The following is a 19,094-nucleotide window of genomic DNA, read 5'->3' on the forward strand; positions in this document are numbered from 1 at the left end:
TTTCCCGTCAGCACCAATCCCTAGGCATAATACTGTCCTCAACCCATGCTTTCCTCTTTCCCTCTGTTCAAAGAGCTATTTATTCTCTCAAGGCCAATTCTTCTACTTTGCTTTGAATCCCATGCCAGTCCCTTCCACCTTACTCCAAAGAGAAACTTGAGCTACTTATTTTTCACTTCCTCCTTTAAGCTTTCTCTCATTACTAGCACTCCACATCAGTTTCTTCCACAAAGCAAAACACAAAAACCATCTCTCATCTATTTCTAGGAGATCCCCCATCTTCTCAATCATCTTTTTCCACTTCAAAATCAAACTGTTTAATCCAGGTTACAAATACTTCTTTTCTCACCTTCTCACCTGTATTCCCCAGCTGGCTCCAATCCACTTTCTTCCTCCACACTCAATGGAGACTAATTTCACAAAAATCACAAATGACCCTTCTGGCACTAAATCCAGCAAACATTATCCTTTTGCTTTTACTTTGCCTGAATTCTGAACAGCATTAGAGAGTGACCTGCGCTCATCTTCTAAAAGTATTCTACTTCACTTCTCCAGAAAGTCCTATCTCTCTGGATATTCTTCAGTCTCCTTAATAGCTTCTTATATTTCTCTAACTACCCTTTATTTATTTATTGAAAATAATTTGTTTAGAGTGAGTGAGCCTGAGAGCAGGGGCAGGGCAGAGGTGGAGGGAGAGGGAGATAATCTCGAGCAGACTCCATTCTTGCAGAGCAACGTGCAGCTCAATCTCACGACCCTGAGATCATGACCTGATCCGAAACCAAGAGGTGGACACTTAACTGACCGAGCCACCCAGGCGCCCTTCTCTAACTACCCTTTAAATGGTTCTTTCGGCCAATACACCTTAAATTTTCCAGGAGCAACAATAATCAAATCTATACCTATAGCTTCGCCATCTTCATGCACCTCCACACACACCTGATGTCTTGCAGGAATTGGAAATTCATTATGTCCCACAGCAGATTCAACAACCCCCGCCCGTCCACCATCAACGAATCTGTGCTATGCCAGTGTTTCCTCTATCAGCGAGTGAACCACCATTACCTATATGCTTAGGCCAGAAACCTGGGGGTTCCTCCTCTGTTCTCCATCTCTATATGAAATCAATCCTCAAGCTCTAGTGATTCTGACTAGTATCTCGTAAGTCCAGGAAGTTCTCTCTGTACTCACAGCCACTGTTAAGTCAAACCAACCACCATCTTTTGCTTGGACTACTCTTAACAGCATCTTACTGGTATCCTTTCATCCATTCTAATCTATTCTCCATATTATGCCTGACACACGTATGCGCAATAAACAGCCGACACAGACTGATGCAAGAGTTTGCCAACAGGATTTTTTTTTTTAAACTGCAAACCAAACTATGCCACTGCCCAGACTTAAGCCTTCCGCTGGTTTCCCACTGCTCTATTCAAAATCCTTAATATCACCTCCACAGTCTAGACTCTACCTTCCACTCCGGCAGCACTCCGTGGCAGTCCTCCCCCTCTATCTCTAAGCTCTATTTAGGTTCTTTAGTGCACCATGGTTTCTTGAATTTGGACCTCTGACCAAAGAAGTCTCTCTGATTGGAATGCTCTTCTACTACCTAATTCCTACTCTTGCTCTGAATTTCACTCTAAGTGACCCTTTCTCACAACTGTCTTCACTTCCTCTCAATCTGCCATCCTGTTCTAAAGTATTCTAATATCTTTCCTTCTGTAACACTTAGCACACTGGATATATGATTACCTTTCCCATTAGACTGTAAGACCTATGAGAGTTGAGGCTGTTCTCGTCTTAATCCAAGCACAATGTTTTGGTATAGGGTACGTACCCAAATTTTGCCACTCAACCGAGACAAATGAACCAGTTTTTGACTTCCATTTTGACTTCACTTACACTATCCAAGTCCCCTTTCAGGGCCCAAACAAAACAACTTAAGTTGCTTTTGTCAATGCTTATTTCCTTGTATTTTTGATGCCTACATATCGATTCAGGTTCACAGTGCACTGAAAAATAGAAATCACTTAGCAATCTTCTAGTTAAAAACAAGAATTTATGTGGTTCTTTAAATCAAATCCATGACAGTATACTAACTTCAGAGTTAGAAGAGTTAACTTAAATTTCCAAAAGCATTACTCTAAATTGACAGTGGTCCTCATTACAGTGCTTGGACAAGGATTTGCACATCTACTAAACGAGAAGCTCTGGAACTGCAGCCCAACAATCTGAGTTAACAAACGTTCCAAGTGGCACTGAAGTTTGAGAACTATAGCACTAGAGGTCCAACTAAACTCAGGTTTTAGATAAGCTTATGTTGTAACAATTAGAATGATTACAAGTTATAATAAAATGTTGATTTTTTTCTGGTTAAAGAACGATAGCAAAGGTGTACATCCTACTGGTTTATTTTTTATATCAAAAAGATTACCTTTAAATCAATGAGAAAGCCCTCAAACGGTCTATAAGGATTGTGGACAATAAGGTGGAAATTAAGTTGCTGAATAAGAAGTAGTTCATATTCCAAAATCTGTTCAAGTGCCTTTTCTTGTCCAAGAGGACTCTCCCGCAGATTTCCAACGAACTGTGGACTAGATACATTGAATTCATCTACTTTGCAGGCCAAAAATGCGCAAGTGAGCCTAGAGGCAAAAATAAGGGACAGGAATGGGATCTGTACATACTTTAAGAAATATCTGAATATTTTATTGCTAAAAGTAAGTTCTAAAATTGCCTAATATTATAAGTGACTATGCTAGACTTTGCAGGAAATTTATTAAAAAAAAAGTTTTCTGTTCAAACTTTTTATCCCTTAGGAAACTATAATTAGGATGAACTGTATAATCTTTTTTTTTTTTTTAAAGATTTTACTTATTTATTTGACAAGAAAGAGACACAGCGAGAGAGGGAACACAAGCAGGGGGAGTGGGAGAGGGAGAAGCAGGCTTCCCGTGGAGCAGGGAGCCCGATGCGGGGCTCGATCCCAGGACCCTGGGATCATGACCTGAGTCGAAGGCAGGCACTTAACGAATGAGCCACCCAGGCGCCCCTGAACTGTATAATCTTGCCACAGCATTCAACCATTATTGACTTAATGGTAGTTTCATATAGTTCAACATAAATATCTAGAAAAATAACTGAAGAGTAAGAGTACTTTGAGAGTCATGAAATGTAGATGGAAGAACTCAACCGTATACACAGATATACCTGGGAAGAAAGGATGGGAAGCAGGGGAAGAAAGGTAGGTTAAAGAACACTGTGGAAGGCCATCAGTGAAGTCTCTGAAGGCATTTTGACAGAGATTATTACCTCAGTAACCTATGAAACTCTCATGCCTACTACCATAAATTTCAGAGTGAGAATCTAGAAATAAAGTTACCACAAAAATCAAGATTGGAAGTAACAAGGCCTGACCTAGACTGGTAGAAAAGAAAATGAAAGCGAAAATAAACAGGGACAATGTGACTGACAGCAGGCTCTTTAATGAGTCTCATACTAGCTTCGTCTTTATTTTTAATGGACCTTTGTTCATTTGAAATGAATCTGGAGCTACTAGACTTGTAAACCGACTGAACAGAAGGAGAGGAGGTACCACAAATGATTCTTGGAGGAACAGAGAGAAGAAATGTGCCACTAACAGAAAGAGATATTAGGGAAGTTAGTTCGAGAAAAACAGGATTTGAGTATGGGTGAGTTGAAGTTCAGATGCCATCAGTATGAAAGGGAGGGACCAGATCTATAAGGAGTATAAGGACAGTATAAGTTCATAAGAGGACGCAACTCTAGATTACCCTTTATTAGGAAGTCATTTTGTCCACACAAAGGTTTTCTTAAATGAAAATCAATAAATTAGAATTATACTCACATTATTATCCGGGGGTGATATTCCATTACTGAGTTATTAAGATAAAAACGCTTGAAATACATACAAGCTGTACCCTAAGATTAAAAATACATTATCAGAATCTATTCACACACATTAAACTTTGTTAAAAATATTTTTTTTTAAACTTACTTATGCAAAGGTTTCTTTTTAAAAAGTTACCCATACAAAATACTAAAACTTCTTAATTCTTCTTTCATCAAATAAATTATGATGAATTACTATGGAAATGCCACAGCCAAAAGACCCTTTGTTGTCCTTCCTCGCCCACCCTCGTTACCCTTCCTATGGTCACTGACTTAATTTTAAAGTTTATGTGTGTTTATTTTAGACTTCAGAGCAACAAACACCAACTAGATTAGAAAAAATCAAGGAGAAACATACAAATATTCACAGCTTAACCAATCTTGTGAAAACACTGACAGAATTAACAGGCAATAGCCTTCTCTCTAAATCCACTTTGAATCTGTGTGATAGAACCATGATCATGTTGCCAAACTAAAGAGTAGACCTGACTGTATCCCATGAGCCAGACTCTGTGCCAAGCACCAAGCTATCATCTTTTTTTAAACCTTACAACAGCTTCGTGAGGTACTGCTATCACCACTTTACAGAGAAGGAAACTATCAGTGAGGTTAACTGTCTTATTTGGGGTCACACATAAAAGAAGGAACAGGGCTGGATTCAACTAAGACCTGCCTGTACTTTTGACCACCACATCATTTGGCTAGAACCAATGAAATAGACGTTTATCTATTTTACGAGAGAAAGAAGTTTCCTTTTAAATATTTTTAAAAAGTTTAGCTTTGTTGGGGCGCCTGGGTGGCTCAGTTGGTTAAGCGACTGCCTTCGGCTCAGGTCATGATCCTGGAGTCCCGGGATCGAGTCCCACATCGGACTCCCTCTCAGCAGGGAGTCTGCTTCTCCCTCTGACCCTCTTCCCTCTCATGCTCTCTGTCTCTCATTCTCTCTCTCTCAAAATAAATAAAATCTTTAAAAAAAAAAAAGTTTAGCTTTGTCATTTTATGTGAAACTAAACAACAAAAACAGTTCATCAGTTATAAATAAGACAAATTCCACAAAGAAGTTTATGCAAGAATTCAGTTTCTTCATCTGAAAAAAACTATATTATAGTTCTTTTATCAGAAAAGCACAGAACCAAATCTGCAGACAGAAACTAATTAAGTCCATCTAAAATTCTTCCTAAATCTTTCATTTCTCAGATGAAGGTCAGGTAAACAAACAAACAAAAAAAACCCACTATGAGTATTTTTTTGAACTTGGTATTTTCAATATACCTCAATTTTTTTCAACTTTAAAAATGGAGATTTTTTCCTAGGAGTTATTCTCTATTGTGTCATAAGTTATTCACTCTGCATAACTTTAAAAGTTAAGACAGACTTTAACTTAAAAGACTTTTTTTTGTTTTTAAAGATTTTATTTTTATTTATTTGACAGAGAGAGACAGAGCGAGAGAGGGAACACAAGCAGGGGGAGTGGGAGAGGGAGAAGCAGGCTTCCCGTGGAGCAGGGAGCCCGATGCGGGGCTCGATCCCAGGACCCTGGGACCATGACCTGAGCCGAAGGCAGACGCTTAACGACGGAGCCACCCAGGCGCCCCAAGACAGACTTTCATATTTAATCTTCACAGCAAACCTGTGAGATAATTATGAAAAAATGTTTTATAATCCTCTTTTATCTTTCAGCTTTTCAACCTCAGTTTATGTTCAACAAACAAGAATACATACTAAAGCAACAATTTCAAGGATAGTGCATGTAAGTCCTTACAGCCACAAAATTCAAACTACCTGTTTGTCCTCACCATTGCCACACCACAGTAAACACACCCACAGAAATGAAGTCCTCAGAATCATACATCTGAAACAACCACAAGACAATTTTTTACCCAAAGATAAATCTCCAGCTTTCTCCTAATCAAGGTTTAAAAGCTTCCTATGGCAGGAGTTTTAGCTGGAGCGTCTGATTACAAATGATGAATGAATGACTTATTTCAAACGTGTCTGTCAGACTTGACAAGGCAGTGGTATATGTTCTCCTCCCGGTTCTATTGCTCATTAGTTGAGAACCCAGAGAGAAAGTAATCTTTTCTTTCTCTATGAAATGAGGATGTCACGACCTGTCTAGCAGATCTCAAAATTCTTTTGACAATGAAATGAGAATGAAAAGAAATGAAATACCAAAAGAAATGGTAATAGGAATTCCTAAGTTAAGGAATTTATCAAAAAATACAAAACTTGACAAAAACTTGAATACATAAATTTCCCTAAAGTGGATAGAGAACTGAGTTACACGTTTAGAAGAGTTCTGATTTCAGAAGTCAGCTAAAGGACTTTATCACTATCATAACTTACCACAACAGACCTTGGCATTGCTGGCTTAAACACCGAACAGAATTCTAATAATCTCTTCTCATAGTATTTGCAAAGCATCATTTCTTCATGAGGCTCAAGAAAGACTGGATCATTTGGAAGAACCTTTAGATCAAAAGTTACAACAAAAGTTCAATGACATGAATAATCTTAAAATACTTTTCTCTGTCCAGATTAAGTTTAGTTTGTATCTCCAACCAAAGGGAAATATACCATACGTCATTTTTCTCTTTATAGAGCTATTACACAAAATAGTTTTAGTGAAATATTTGATAAACAAAAACTATACCATCATTTCACAATTTCTCAGAATGTCAGCTGGACATGTGCTTCATTAGGGTAAAAAGAATCATGACAGAGGGTGTGCATATGCTCACAAGTTTGATGTCAATTATAAATCAAAAAGAAGATACACACTGTCATTGGAAAGCTTCCAGCATCCCTTTCTCAGTCATTAAGTCACAGAGGTTGAGGTAAAAAATCACAAGTGTCTTAAGGATGATTATGACTCTTAAAATATTCCCTCCTATTTGTCTTTATAAACTCCACAGAATACACTAGATGGTTAATAATACAACAGTTTTACAACAGATATCTACTAAGCAGTGTTACTGGATTAATTATGACTACCAAAAAAAAGGTATGCTGAAATCCTAACCCCCCAGTACCTCAGAATGTGACCTTATCTGGAAATAGAGTCTCTACAAATGTAATTAGTTAAGATAAGGTCGTACTGGAGTACAGTGGGTTCCTAATCCAATATGACTGGTATCCTTATAATAAGAACATGGAAAGATACAAACACAGAGAGAACACTATGTAAAGATGGAGGCAGAAGCAAAGGAACACCTGGGGTCACCAGAAGCTGTAAGAGGAAAAGATTCTCTCCTAAAAACTGCAGAGAGCATACTCTGACAACAACTTTATCCCAGACTTCCGGCCTCCAGAATTGTGAAACAGTAAATTTCTGTTGTTTTAAACCACCCAGCTTGTGCTAATTTTTTTTATGTTAGCCCAAGGAAACTAATACTAATACAAACTGATTTTACAGAGACAGCACAGCATTATGATTTAGAACAGCAATGAGTTCAAAATCCTGGCTCTGCCACTTACCAGCAATGCAGTCCTGAAAAGTTATTCAACCTCTCTATATCTCAGTTTCCTCAGCTGTAAAGCAAGGATAATAACAGCATCTACCTCATGGGATAGTTGTGAGGATTAAATGGGCTACCACTTACTAAATGCTCAGAACAGTGCGTGGTACCCAGCACAATCCGTACTACTTTGTACGGCACAAAAATTAGGCAGTATGAAACAGACGTGAGTTAAACGTAGAAAGTAAAGTAGCTCAGTACCAGTAGGTCTGAAACATGCAATACTTGCTAGAGGAAAGCTTGTACTAGAATGGGTGGTGGAACTTGGGAAAGAAGAGTAAACCGGTGGGAACTATAACAGAAAGTCTTGGCTGGCAGGATCAAAGTCTAAACCATCTTCAGTCATTTGGTTTGTACTGACGGTCTCCTGATTCCCTGCCTCTACCCTGCCCCTCCGATCCATTCACCACCAGGTTTTCTGAGGTCTCTTTCTAAAACAGAAGCTGAAAGGCTAATTCCCCTTTTAAAATCTTTCAGAGGTTCCCCACCTCCTCATTATAAGCTCAAACTCCTTACTTCCCGCTTACAAGTTCCTGGCCTATACCTTCTCCAGCCTTTCAAGCACCTGTATTGAGCTTCTGTCACACGATCCGAAGCATTCCACGGAGCCGCCCTGCAACCCTAAAACTTCTGACCTCTTTGCACCTATGGTTCTGTCGGCCTGGAACGTCCTTTCCCCATCGTCTCTCAATCAACTACTGGGAAAAGCCTTCCCCGACATATCCCATATCCTCTTGACTAACAAAAAGCTCTGGTCCCGCACTACGGTAGCATCCTACAAAGTCTTTTCTTCGCCATGTTGCTGATTACTCCTCTGCCATTCGACTACGTTAACGGCGTTGTCGGTCTCCGTACCCACTACACCTGGCAAAGTACTCGCCTGTTGATTAAATAAAACGCCCGGCGCTCCGCAGAGGCACGGGCAGCAGAGATGAAGGTGTGCGGAAGCTCCAGGGAAGGCAGGACAGACAAGGGGGACAGGCAGCAGCTGCTCAAGAGTTTAGAGGCCGGGACAGGGAATCGGCCGCGAGGCTCACCTTCCCGTTGGCCACCGCTTTGCATTTGAACTTGCGGTTGGCGTCGGCCCGCAGTCGTGCCAGCTGCTCCTCACTGGCGAAAGTCCAGTGCCGCTTCTGGCTACTGTTGTGGTACATCGCGAAATCCCAAAGCAGGCCCCGACAGTCTGGAGAAAAAGACCGCAAACGCCACAACACCGTGGGGGAAAAAAAAAAGCACCTAAAGCACAAACGCCAGCCCGCGGAAAGCGAGGGCGTCCGTTCGGCCGGCGCGGGCGCGTTGACGTTAAGATCACGTGATATTTCCGTCCGCGGTCGCGTTTCCGGAGCGGACTAAGAGGAGAACATCCCGTGGGTCCGTCCCGCCGGCGCCCAACAGGCAAGTGGGCGGAGCCTACGGATACGCTCCTCCTTTCCGTGAAGCTGGGCCCTAGCTCCGCCCCTTCCCGACAACATTTAAAGGAGAAGCGCCAGGCAGGGTTGTCCAAAAGGGGGGGAAGGTGAGGTTCCTGGAAGCGGACACGGGCAATTTACGTGGAGTAAACTGAAGGGGGCAAAGGACCTGGGAAGTTGTCAATTTTTAAGCAGACTGTTCAGAGTACGCCTCACTGAAAAGGTGACATTTGAGCAAAGGCTTGAAAGAGTTGAGGGAGTAGGCCTATCAGTCATGTGGGGGGTGATTTGGGGGCAGATAGAACAGTCAAGGTCCTAAGGCAGAAGCATTCCTGGGAACTTTTAAGGAAGGAACATTTAAATCAAGGACCTCAGAGAACATGGAACTTGGTCGAAAAGCCAGAAGCAGTGCATATGTATTGTTCTTTATTGTTCTACCACGACTGTGACCCTATCCTTTTTCCGTGATCTTTTCCCTCCCCATCTGTGGATTACTAGCCAATCTTACCCCATTTCCATATCTGAAGCACTATGTATGGTAACTTTAGGATTTTCTTGAATTCCTATCTTCATTATTGCCCCAAGGGAGACTTGCAATAAGTTATTGTTAATACTGAAGAGATTTATAATTTTTATTACTAGTATTTTCCAAATTGCGTTTGCGATACAAAATTTACATTGATTCCAAAAATCTTTACTGGTTTTGTTATTTGTCCCATTTAGGCACACCTTATTCTGTGCATCATACATCAGGTTAGAAAGATGAACTGACATACAGCAAATTGTTTTTCTGGAAACAAAAATCAGATAGAGATGAGATGAGAGTTTGGGTCTTTACATTGGTAAAATTTACATAGGTAAAAAGAGGTGGCAGGGTATCTCTAACTCTGTGTTCTATGAAAATGTTTTTAGAGGCTTAAGGGAGAGTTTGTTTTTTTTTTTTCATTTTGGTAGATATAGTTGAAGGTAGAGTTTGCCAGTTATTTGAATTCCTCAAACTTGTATATTTGTAGTTTATAACTTTGGAAATCCAGACAGTCCTTGAACATATGTTAGTAATCTGGACTAGTACATTGGCTAAAAAAAGAGAAAGGAGAAAATGTGATGATGTTAAGGAAGGACATGGCAAGTTATGAGTCCAGTGGATTGTAAGCACCCTAAAATATTGTGTAATGGGGAAGAATAATTTTAAAGGAAAAACAAAGTTTTCAAAAGATAGGAAATGAGGTGATTCAGATAAATTAGTATGTACATTAGACTTGACCCATGACAATTATGTATACTGTGTCAATTCTTTTTATTTTGTTTTTCTGAAAGGCATTTGACAACTCCTTTAGTTTTACGTAAAGGGAAACCCAAAGATAGGCATTTGGGAGAGATGGAAGAATAGGATTTCCACAGGGGTAATAGTAAAATTGCTCAGTGTCAGAGTTCATTTAGGAAGACAAATATGAAAAAGCTGGTGTTGATGATGTAACTATTTTTTTAAACCTGTAACAAATCTTAGCCTACAAAAATTAACACTGACCATATTTTGGGGATGTATAAAGAATTGTATCTAAATTAATCAGCTACAGAATAAAGTTGTTACTGATGCCCTAACATTAAGGCTCACATATGATTTCTTCTTCTTAAGGTGAGCAGGCTGGATGCTACATTAGTCACTATGTCTGAGTGACATTCCCCTGTTGAGCTTATTGAGCACAAGTTTATTCCTTGTGCTATTTCTACAGTGGAAGGCAGACTGTGGACTTAGAACTGGGTGCCTTTACCTAGTTCCATGTCCAATTCCAACGAAAAAGTAGCAAGTGTTTCTCTCCATGCTTGTTATTTTATTTATGTAAAAGTTCAAAGAATAGAGAGAAATGAATTTCAAAATTATCAGTGCCTGGTCAATTCCCCTCCACTTCCCACCCCAGTTAAATTACAATTTCCCTGATACCAGATGAAGATGTTTCAAATAAACTAAACAAACTGACAGAATCTATACTCTCTAGAAAATAGGAATATTCAAAACTTGAAAACAAAGATTATTTCGTTAGATACTACCCAGAAAGTGAATGTTAACAGGAAAGATTAGAGTTTTTAAGTAAACACAATCTCTTTTATTGTGCTGCAGTTATTAAATTGTGTCACAGTATGTATTTGTAGACAAACTCTAAATGTTTTGACTACATGCATTACCTCAAAACCAAGGACAATGAATCTGATATCAGGTGATACAGAACAGGTGTCATCTGCTAGTCATGGTGGAAGGTCTCTATACTTACCCATGTATGATGCCAAAGTTTCTCATGACAGTATTAGGAATTTCTCTCTTCTCTCTATAAGGCAATGTTCCCTCTTCTTCAGGTTTCGCCCTAGTGATCATAATGTTTTGGGAAAAATAAAGAACATCAGACTGCTTGATCTTATAAATAAAAGGAGAAAAGGGAAATTAGAAGGGTGAGGGAGTGACCAATAAATATATGTGGAACTTTGAGTAATTTTGTAGTCCAATAAAACATTTTACTGAGTGGCCTGATTAATTTATAGTTATTTCCCAAACACATCAGTATACTCATATCCACAGTTTCTGATTTCAGGGCCATAGAGGCAAAAAAACAAAAAGGGGGTGGGGAATACAACACATCTCACAAAATGCTCACAAACACACACAATATCCTCCTTCCTTTAAAATCTGACATGCAATTGTACCACTTCAACTACTGACATGGGTATGTGACATTCTAAATATAGCTTGTCAATTATATTCAAAAATAAGCTCTTTGCAAATCTTTTTGATATATGCAGTGAGATCCCCCTCTATAGTAGAATGACTATGACATACACAAATACAGTCCCCTCTCAATGACAGTAACCTTGGGTAGGGCCCAACAGGGAGTGATGTAGTAAGATTTCTTATCCCAGGCACCTGGGTGGCTCAGATGGTTAAGCGTCTGCCTTCGGCTCAGGTCATGATCCCAGGGTCCTGGGATCGAGTTCCGCATCAGGCTCCCTGCTCGGCGGGGAGCCTGCTTCTCCCTCTGCCTCTCTCTCTCTCTGTCTCTCAGGAATAAATAAATAAAAAAAATCTTAAAAAAAAAAAGATTTCTTATCCCTAAATGCTGATACCTGGTATTAATGTAGACAAGATCTTTATGTGGTTTGAAAACAGTGGAAAACCCAGAGCCTAGTTCATTCAACCCCTACTAGCTATGTTTCAGTCCAAAGGCTTAGTGTCTCTTCTGATAGAGTTAGGTGGTCATCATGAAGGTAATTTCTGTGTGGTGGTGGTGGTGGTGTTTCAATCACTGTTAACCACCCCCCACCCCCCCAAAAAAGCACTGGGCTTAGTTCTCTTGCAATCATGTTTGGGAGTGATCTGTTACCACCTTATCCTTCTTTTACACCAATTAATCAACAGCGAATACATCTATTGTATAGAATACCACATAATCATTTCCAACACAATTTTATAGCAATTTAACAGGGTGGAAAGACTTCCTTTGTGACTCAGTAAATCTAGTATTTCAGAGCTCAGGATATGAAATCAGAATCCCAGCTTTTCTATATGCTACTGAGTATTCTTGGGAAAATCACTTCAATCTCTTTTACCCTGAATTTCATTTTTCGAACAGTGAAGGAAATAGTTGTAGTTACCTAATAAAATAGTTACAAAAATTAAATTAGTTAATGCATGTGAAGACATAGCAGAGTGACTGGCTTCTACAAATTATTCAATAAATATTAGTTAATACCTAATGGACATCTAGAACAGGTTAATTGGAGGATATAATACTAATATGAATTTGATTTTGTTATTGATATTGAGGGAGGCGACACTCCAGGTGGATGGGATCTGCCTGGGCAAAGTAGAGGGGCACAAAGTACAATGTGTAGAGACAGAAAAGAACATAGCTTGGCTGGAGAATAAGGTGAGTTAACGGAGATATGAATTAGTAAGAAGATTAGCAGAGGGTGTTGAATGCGAAGCCAAGTAATTTGTGTGTAAAAATGTCGAAAATTTTGAGTGGGAGAGAAAAATTACCAGAATTGCGGTACTTTAATCTGGAAATCATCTGTGATTGTTTTAATAATGAGGACTTTATGAGGTCTACATTAAAATAGAATAAGGGGGTCAATTCTAATGGTGAGACCCAAAGGTCTACTCTTTGAGTACCTACGTCAGATTCAGGAATATAAAGGTGAATTCCTCACTATGCTCCCAGATAGATATCATGTGTATCATACATATCATATATCATATGATATATCCTATATGAGATGTAATACATTTATTTAATATCTTTTTGTGTATAATTCTGGAGCAGGGCCTGGGAGTCTGTGTTTTTTGTTTTTTGTTTTTTGCTTTTTAATCTTAGGTTTTTCTGATCATTAGCATTAGGTTTGGAAGTTTTTTGCAACGTAAAATGTATAGAACTTGGCAAAGCCCTACAGGCTGGATGGGGTGGTGGGATGAAAGAAAAGCAGCCAACTCGGAAGTCGTGACTTTGAAATATAGATGAATCTAATGGTCATCTGGGAGCTTGTTAAATGCAAACCAGAGGTTTCCATTCAATACATCTAGGGTGGAGCCCCAGGAATCTAGACTCTTAAGCTGAGTTCTCTCGAGTTCAGTGGTTTTCAAACTTTAATGTTCAACAGTTAGAGAGCTTGTTAAAACACAAATTGTTGGGCCCCACTCCCCAGTCTTGGGTAGGCCCAAGAATGACCATTTCTAACTAGCTCCCAGGTGATGCTGGGAACTTGAAATACACTTTGAGAACTACTATTCCAGTTGCATCAATGTAATTGATTTTTAAAGCTCAGATAATGAGGAGGATGACAGTGTACCTTGTAATAGAGAGTCTCCACCTTTCCAGCTGGGTTGAGTGAAGGAAACCATACTTTTATTCCAGGTTACCTTTGTGAGAGAAAATAATGGGAGATGCTTACTCATTTGTTGGCCTTACATTTATACGCATGCAACATGACCACAGTGAAATTTAATACCCATTAAAAAAAATTATTACTAACCACATTCCCACTGGCTAAAAAAGGTGATGAAAAAAATCCATTCTCTCACAATTGGATTAAGATATCCTTTGGTTAGAGAGTAATAAAAATTACCAACCTCTTTAGTTATTATTCTTCCATTGCTGTAGAATTTAGAATTTAGATGATAAAAATAACTGAAGGGCTAACATGTTTTCAGGATCTCTATTGGCTGCTCAGTGTTCTAAGACAGGAGTTGGCAAACTAGAGCTCATGGACAAAAATCTAGCCAATGTCTATTTTTGTATGACCTGAAAACTAAGAACAGTTTTTTAATTTTTAAATGGTTAAAAAAAATCAAAAGAAGAATAGTTCTTCATGACACATGAAAATTTTATGAAATTCAAATTCTAGTGTCCATAACTGCATAACGAACGATATTAGGGTTCTCCAGAGAAACAGGACCAATAGAGGATAGATGGATACATATCCTATAAATATATACATTTATTTATATTTATGTATATATTATCTCATAATTTATTATAAGAGATTGGCTTATGCAATTATGGGGGCTGAGAAGGTCCATGATCAGCGGTATATAAACTGGAGACCCAGGAGAACCAATGGTTCTTTTAATTAAAAGATTCTTCCAGCCCAAGTGCAGGAGAACATCAATGCCACAGTTGGAAAAAAGGCAGAGAGAGCAAAGTCACCTTCAACTCTCCTTTTGTTCCACTCAGGCCTCTAACAGATTGCATAAGGCCCACCCACACTCAGGAGGGCAATTTGCTTCACTCAGTCTGCCGATTCAAATGTTATCTTATCCAGAAACATTGTCAGACACACCCAGAACAATGTTCAGCCAAATATCTAGGCACACCGTGTCCTAGTCAAATTGACATAAAACTAGGCATCACAGTAATAAAGTTTTACTGGAACTCAACCATGCTTGTTCATGTACACATTGTCATCTATGGTTGCTTTCATGCTAAGTAGCAGAGCTGAGTGGTTGGCCTGTAAAGCCAAAAATATTTATTATCTGGCCCTTTACAGAAAAAAAGTTTGCTGACTTTTTCTACGAGTGCTTTAAAAATTTTAATGTAAGTGAAAATCATCTAGGGTTCTCGGTAAAATGCAGAATCTGATTCATAGGCCAAGACCCAAGAGTCTCCATTTCCACCAGGGTCCTGTAAGGCCTGTGCTGCTAGTCTACAAACTGGGATCTATTTCTCAGTTATTGCTCTTGTCACTGTCCCTGTCTGCAATGCCCCAAACCGCTTCTGTTTATACAAATTTCTTTTAAGTCCATCTAGCTTAAATCCTGTTACTTCTGTTACTGCCCAAGTATTTCAGCTTACTGTGATCTCTTCTTACTCATTGCATGCACTTTGCTTCACTCTTTTGGCCTTTAAATGTATTCCATGTTACCTTGTTGGACTTGTGACTGCCCCAAAGACTTAAACTCCTTTGAGGAAGGGATCCTGTTTTTAGACATCACCTATGATGCTCACATAGTACCTTACATTCTGCAGATAGTCTAAAAATATTTATTAAGTTAATTACTGTCCTCTGTATAGAAAAGATCTTTTGGTCAATAGGGTGTCAGTACAGTAAGTGAGACAATATTCTTAGCCATTTACATTTTTAGAACATTTTTTTTGCTTTAATAGATTTTGAAACATTTCAGTTGGTGTTATGTTTCTCCCAGAACAAAGACAGTTTTGAGGTAAAATATAAACCTTTGTATTGATATATTAAATGAGATTATGAAATTGAAATTTAAACTTGGCTTAAACCTTGAAAAGAAAAGTACAACTTAACTATGAACTGAAAAAGTGCTTATTGAGCACATTGGAGACTGGAGAATTAGAAATGCAATGTTAATTTCACTAGTTTAATAATCTCGTTTTCAGAATTTGCTTGAAGAGATATTGATAAATTACAATAACCAATCATGTATGAAAGTTTACAGACTATGAAGATGTTTTATTTTGCCATTAAGAATCACACATTCCAAGCTTTTAAAGAGAATTATGTGAGTAGTTAAATAAGATGAGAAACTTCTACAGTCATAAAAATTAATCAACTTATTTTGCTCTTCTAATCAATTTAAAATTTCTACCTGAATTATTTCAGTATAGCCCAAGAATAAGATTATGAAGCTACTTTCAAGGAATCCTAGAGAGATAGAAAGCAATTATAAATGTTTGGCATTTCAGGTCCTCAAAGCAACACTCTTAATATCTTTTTCCCCAAATGGATGTGTTAATTTCACTATTTAACAGACTTTAGACTTAATAAATGTAAGTAAATGCCTTTTTCATAAAGGTTGTACCCAAGGAAAAATTATAAAGAAATTTCACACGTACATTTTACCAGTTTTGAATAACGTATTTGAGTTCTAAATCTTTTCAAGTATCAATACATGTTTTTCTTCTAATCAACACATGATTTGCGGCTTTTTATTTCTACTAATATTCCTATGTGAACAACAACCGAATCATAAGGAAAAAAGCTATCAGCTGACTTGATACATCACAGTTTATCCACATGGTGGAGCCATGTGGCTAGATCCTGGAGACACCAGTTTTATTGTACTCATTTTGAAATCACTCATGGTAAATCCAACCAAAAAAATTTCTTGTTCCTGTATGCTATCAGTTCCTGCGTGTTCCCATGTGCTCTTAGTTTAATTCCTTATTATCTCCCGCAGCACAGAGCAGTCTTGTTCCATCCCAGTCTTCCATAGCAGTGGTTCTCCAACCTTGGCTGCACATCACAATCACCTGGAAAGTTTTTAAAAACCCTTATGGTTGGGGCCCTACCTGAGGCTAAATGAATGGGTATCTTTGCTGGGTGCAGTCTGAGCGTTGGCAAGGTTCAAGGCTCCACAGGTGATTCTATCCTGAAAGTAAGGTTGTAAACTAATGCTCCTTGCTACTACTATAAATATGTTTCTAAATTATAATCATGCCATTCCTCAGTTAAAATAATTCATTGGCACCTCACAATTTTGGGATAAAATAAATCCTTCAACATAGCAAACAATCCCTATCACATTGCCTTTTTAGTATCACCACCACCATCTTGTCTTACCCACCCCCCCCCACCCCCAACATACCAGGCTTTTTCAACCTCCAGGCTTGGGCTCACATTCCTAGCATCTAATACAGTAGGCACTAATTAATATTTATTGAATGATTAAATGAATAATGTAAAATGGCTTGATCTTATTTAGGACAGAGATGTTTATTTCTGTCAAACAACTCCTAAGTGTTTGCTTACCTTTCTGTGGATTGGAGTGCAGAATGTGGCATGATATTAACCAACAAATGTTAAATATATTCTAAAGTTGACACTGTGTTCTGCCAGCTTATTTCATTCAAAGGGAACATTTGAAAGCTTCCTTAGGAACACTTGCTTCAGCACTATATTTCTTTCTGAACTAAATTTTTCAGCTCTAACATTTGTGTTTGAGTCAACAGAGAATGAACTGTTTGCCTGTGGGTGATGATGCTCTTTAGTTATTCTTTTTAAATGAGTGGATCCTTGGACTTACTGGCTAGCCATTTAGCATCTTTGATCTTAAAATAGTTCTCACCTAGAAGTATCAAGAACCTAACTGAACTGGATTTCCTAGACTGGATATTCCTGCAGAGTAGGAGGCGTGGTTTTAGTTGGGGCCACCTCATCTATTGGGCACAGTAGGCACAGTGCATGGTAACCACAATGGTTTCAGAGGTCCATGAACATGTTTTGATATCCTCTACCTCAGAATTAAAAATTGACTTTTAGGTCAAAGAACATGTTTTAATATAAAAGAGGAATATTTTTCTCTTTATGCCAACACGATGATAAATACTATTTGTAATTATGTTTTTGGAGGAAGGGGTCTATGCAGACAAAAGTGTCTTAGGCCCAGGAATGTCATGTGGCCCTGATTTCAGGAAAACTAGATAAGAAGCCTACAGCCCTAAAACAAAACAAAACAAAACAAAAAACTCTATCCTTCCATGCCTGCCACAGGATATAAATGCTGATAGTGTCTACCAGGTTATCTTGGTCTTTATTTTCAGGCCATCAATATCTATCCCAGTACATTTTTTTTTTTCCTTCAGGAGAGGAGGTAGTTTCTGGCACTCATACATCAATAACAGAAAACTGTCCCTCTAATCATCCCCTTGACCTGCTTTTTCACTATGGCACGCACCTAGCAAGTCATTTGGCATGTAAAAGCCACTTTTTTTTTAATAGACACATCTTGATGTTGTTCTAATAAAAAGGTGCCAATACTAGAAATGAGTGCGAACAGTCATAAAAATAATTCAGTTCTATCGTGTGCGCTCAGTTTTCAGAAGCAGTTCTCTAAAATGCCCTCTAGTGAAAGAGGTTGCCAGAGTTTGCAAGTTTATGAAAATAAATGTTTTTGAAAGCGTTAATCATTTCAAAGAGCTCACATTTAGCTGAGCACCTTTGACGTCAAAATCCATGATTAGAATATGGATGGTATTTTTGTGCAATACTGAACAAGTGGTTTTGCTTTTCTAATGTAAATTCAGACATGCTGCTGAATCAATTAGCTAGTGTTTCTGTGACACTGGATAGTCTTAATCTAGTTCTTTATTAAAGATAAATAATAAACTCCAATGCCTTTATTGGCCTTACTAGGCAGTCCCTTTTTGGTGATAGGAGTATTTTAGGGTTGGTGATCCTTGATAACTACAATGTGTTTAGAACACATTTCTTGGCTATATAGAGCATTATTATATATATATTTTTAACCTCGGTGCCATGCTCATATATAGTAGGAGGCTCTTGGCTTTGTGGATTTTGACTCCCTAGGGGGCATTCAAGTTGTATACTTGAATAACAATTGATCTTTCTTTGCAAAAAATAAACCAATGACATTGATAAGGTTAGTTCATAATTTTAAAGTAGAGGTGGATCCATAATTGTCTAATGTATTCTTATAGATATTTCTTTGCTTAGTTTTCCTGGCATCTTTCCCTTCTGGGATTTAAACTTGATATTTAGTAAAGGTTGCTAATCATAGTGCATTGTGCCCACAGTGATTAATCCAAGGAGTGAGCACATGATATGTGTTGTGTCCATCAAACTCCTTCCTAGGAACTTAAGTTAGAGGGATGAGCCCTTTTCTCTCAAGTGGTGAAGATTTAAGGATATGCGTCCAGGAGTTGCCAGTGGTGGGTGGTGATTTCAGCCTTGCACTGTGAGTTCTTAACAGACAGAAAAAATAAAAAAATAAAAAAAAAAG

At 38.4% G+C, this 19,094-nt stretch overlaps 1 protein-coding gene across 3 annotated transcripts in view; it reads right to left on the reverse strand.

Annotated features, from left to right (window-relative positions):
• Positions 1–8,775, reverse strand: part of CCNH (cyclin H) — a 41,209-nt gene extending 32,434 nt beyond the window's left edge. For 2 of the 3 annotated variants that reach the window (XM_028114536.2, XM_028114535.2), the window contains exons 1-4: positions 8,468–8,774; positions 6,259–6,381; positions 3,869–3,942; positions 2,435–2,645 (exon numbers count right to left, since the gene is read on the reverse strand). In XM_028114536.2, the coding sequence (XP_027970337.1) occupies positions 2,435–2,645; positions 3,869–3,942; positions 6,259–6,381; positions 8,468–8,584 (525 nt within the window). In that variant the 5' untranslated portion in view covers positions 8,585–8,774. Of the gene's footprint in view, positions 1–2,434; positions 2,646–3,868; positions 3,943–6,258; positions 6,382–8,467 lie in introns of all 3 variants that reach the window. The other variant, XR_015768187.1, reaches the window with a different exon arrangement.
• Between the last annotated feature and the right edge of the window lie 10,319 nt (positions 8,776–19,094).

The sequence above is a fragment of the Eumetopias jubatus genome, unplaced genomic scaffold (assembly GCF_037043125.1).
Source record: "Eumetopias jubatus isolate StellerSeaLion01/CBP00866 unplaced genomic scaffold, mEumJub1_p1.0 scaffold_5, whole genome shotgun sequence".
Taxonomy (NCBI): domain Eukaryota; kingdom Metazoa; phylum Chordata; class Mammalia; order Carnivora; family Otariidae; genus Eumetopias; species Eumetopias jubatus.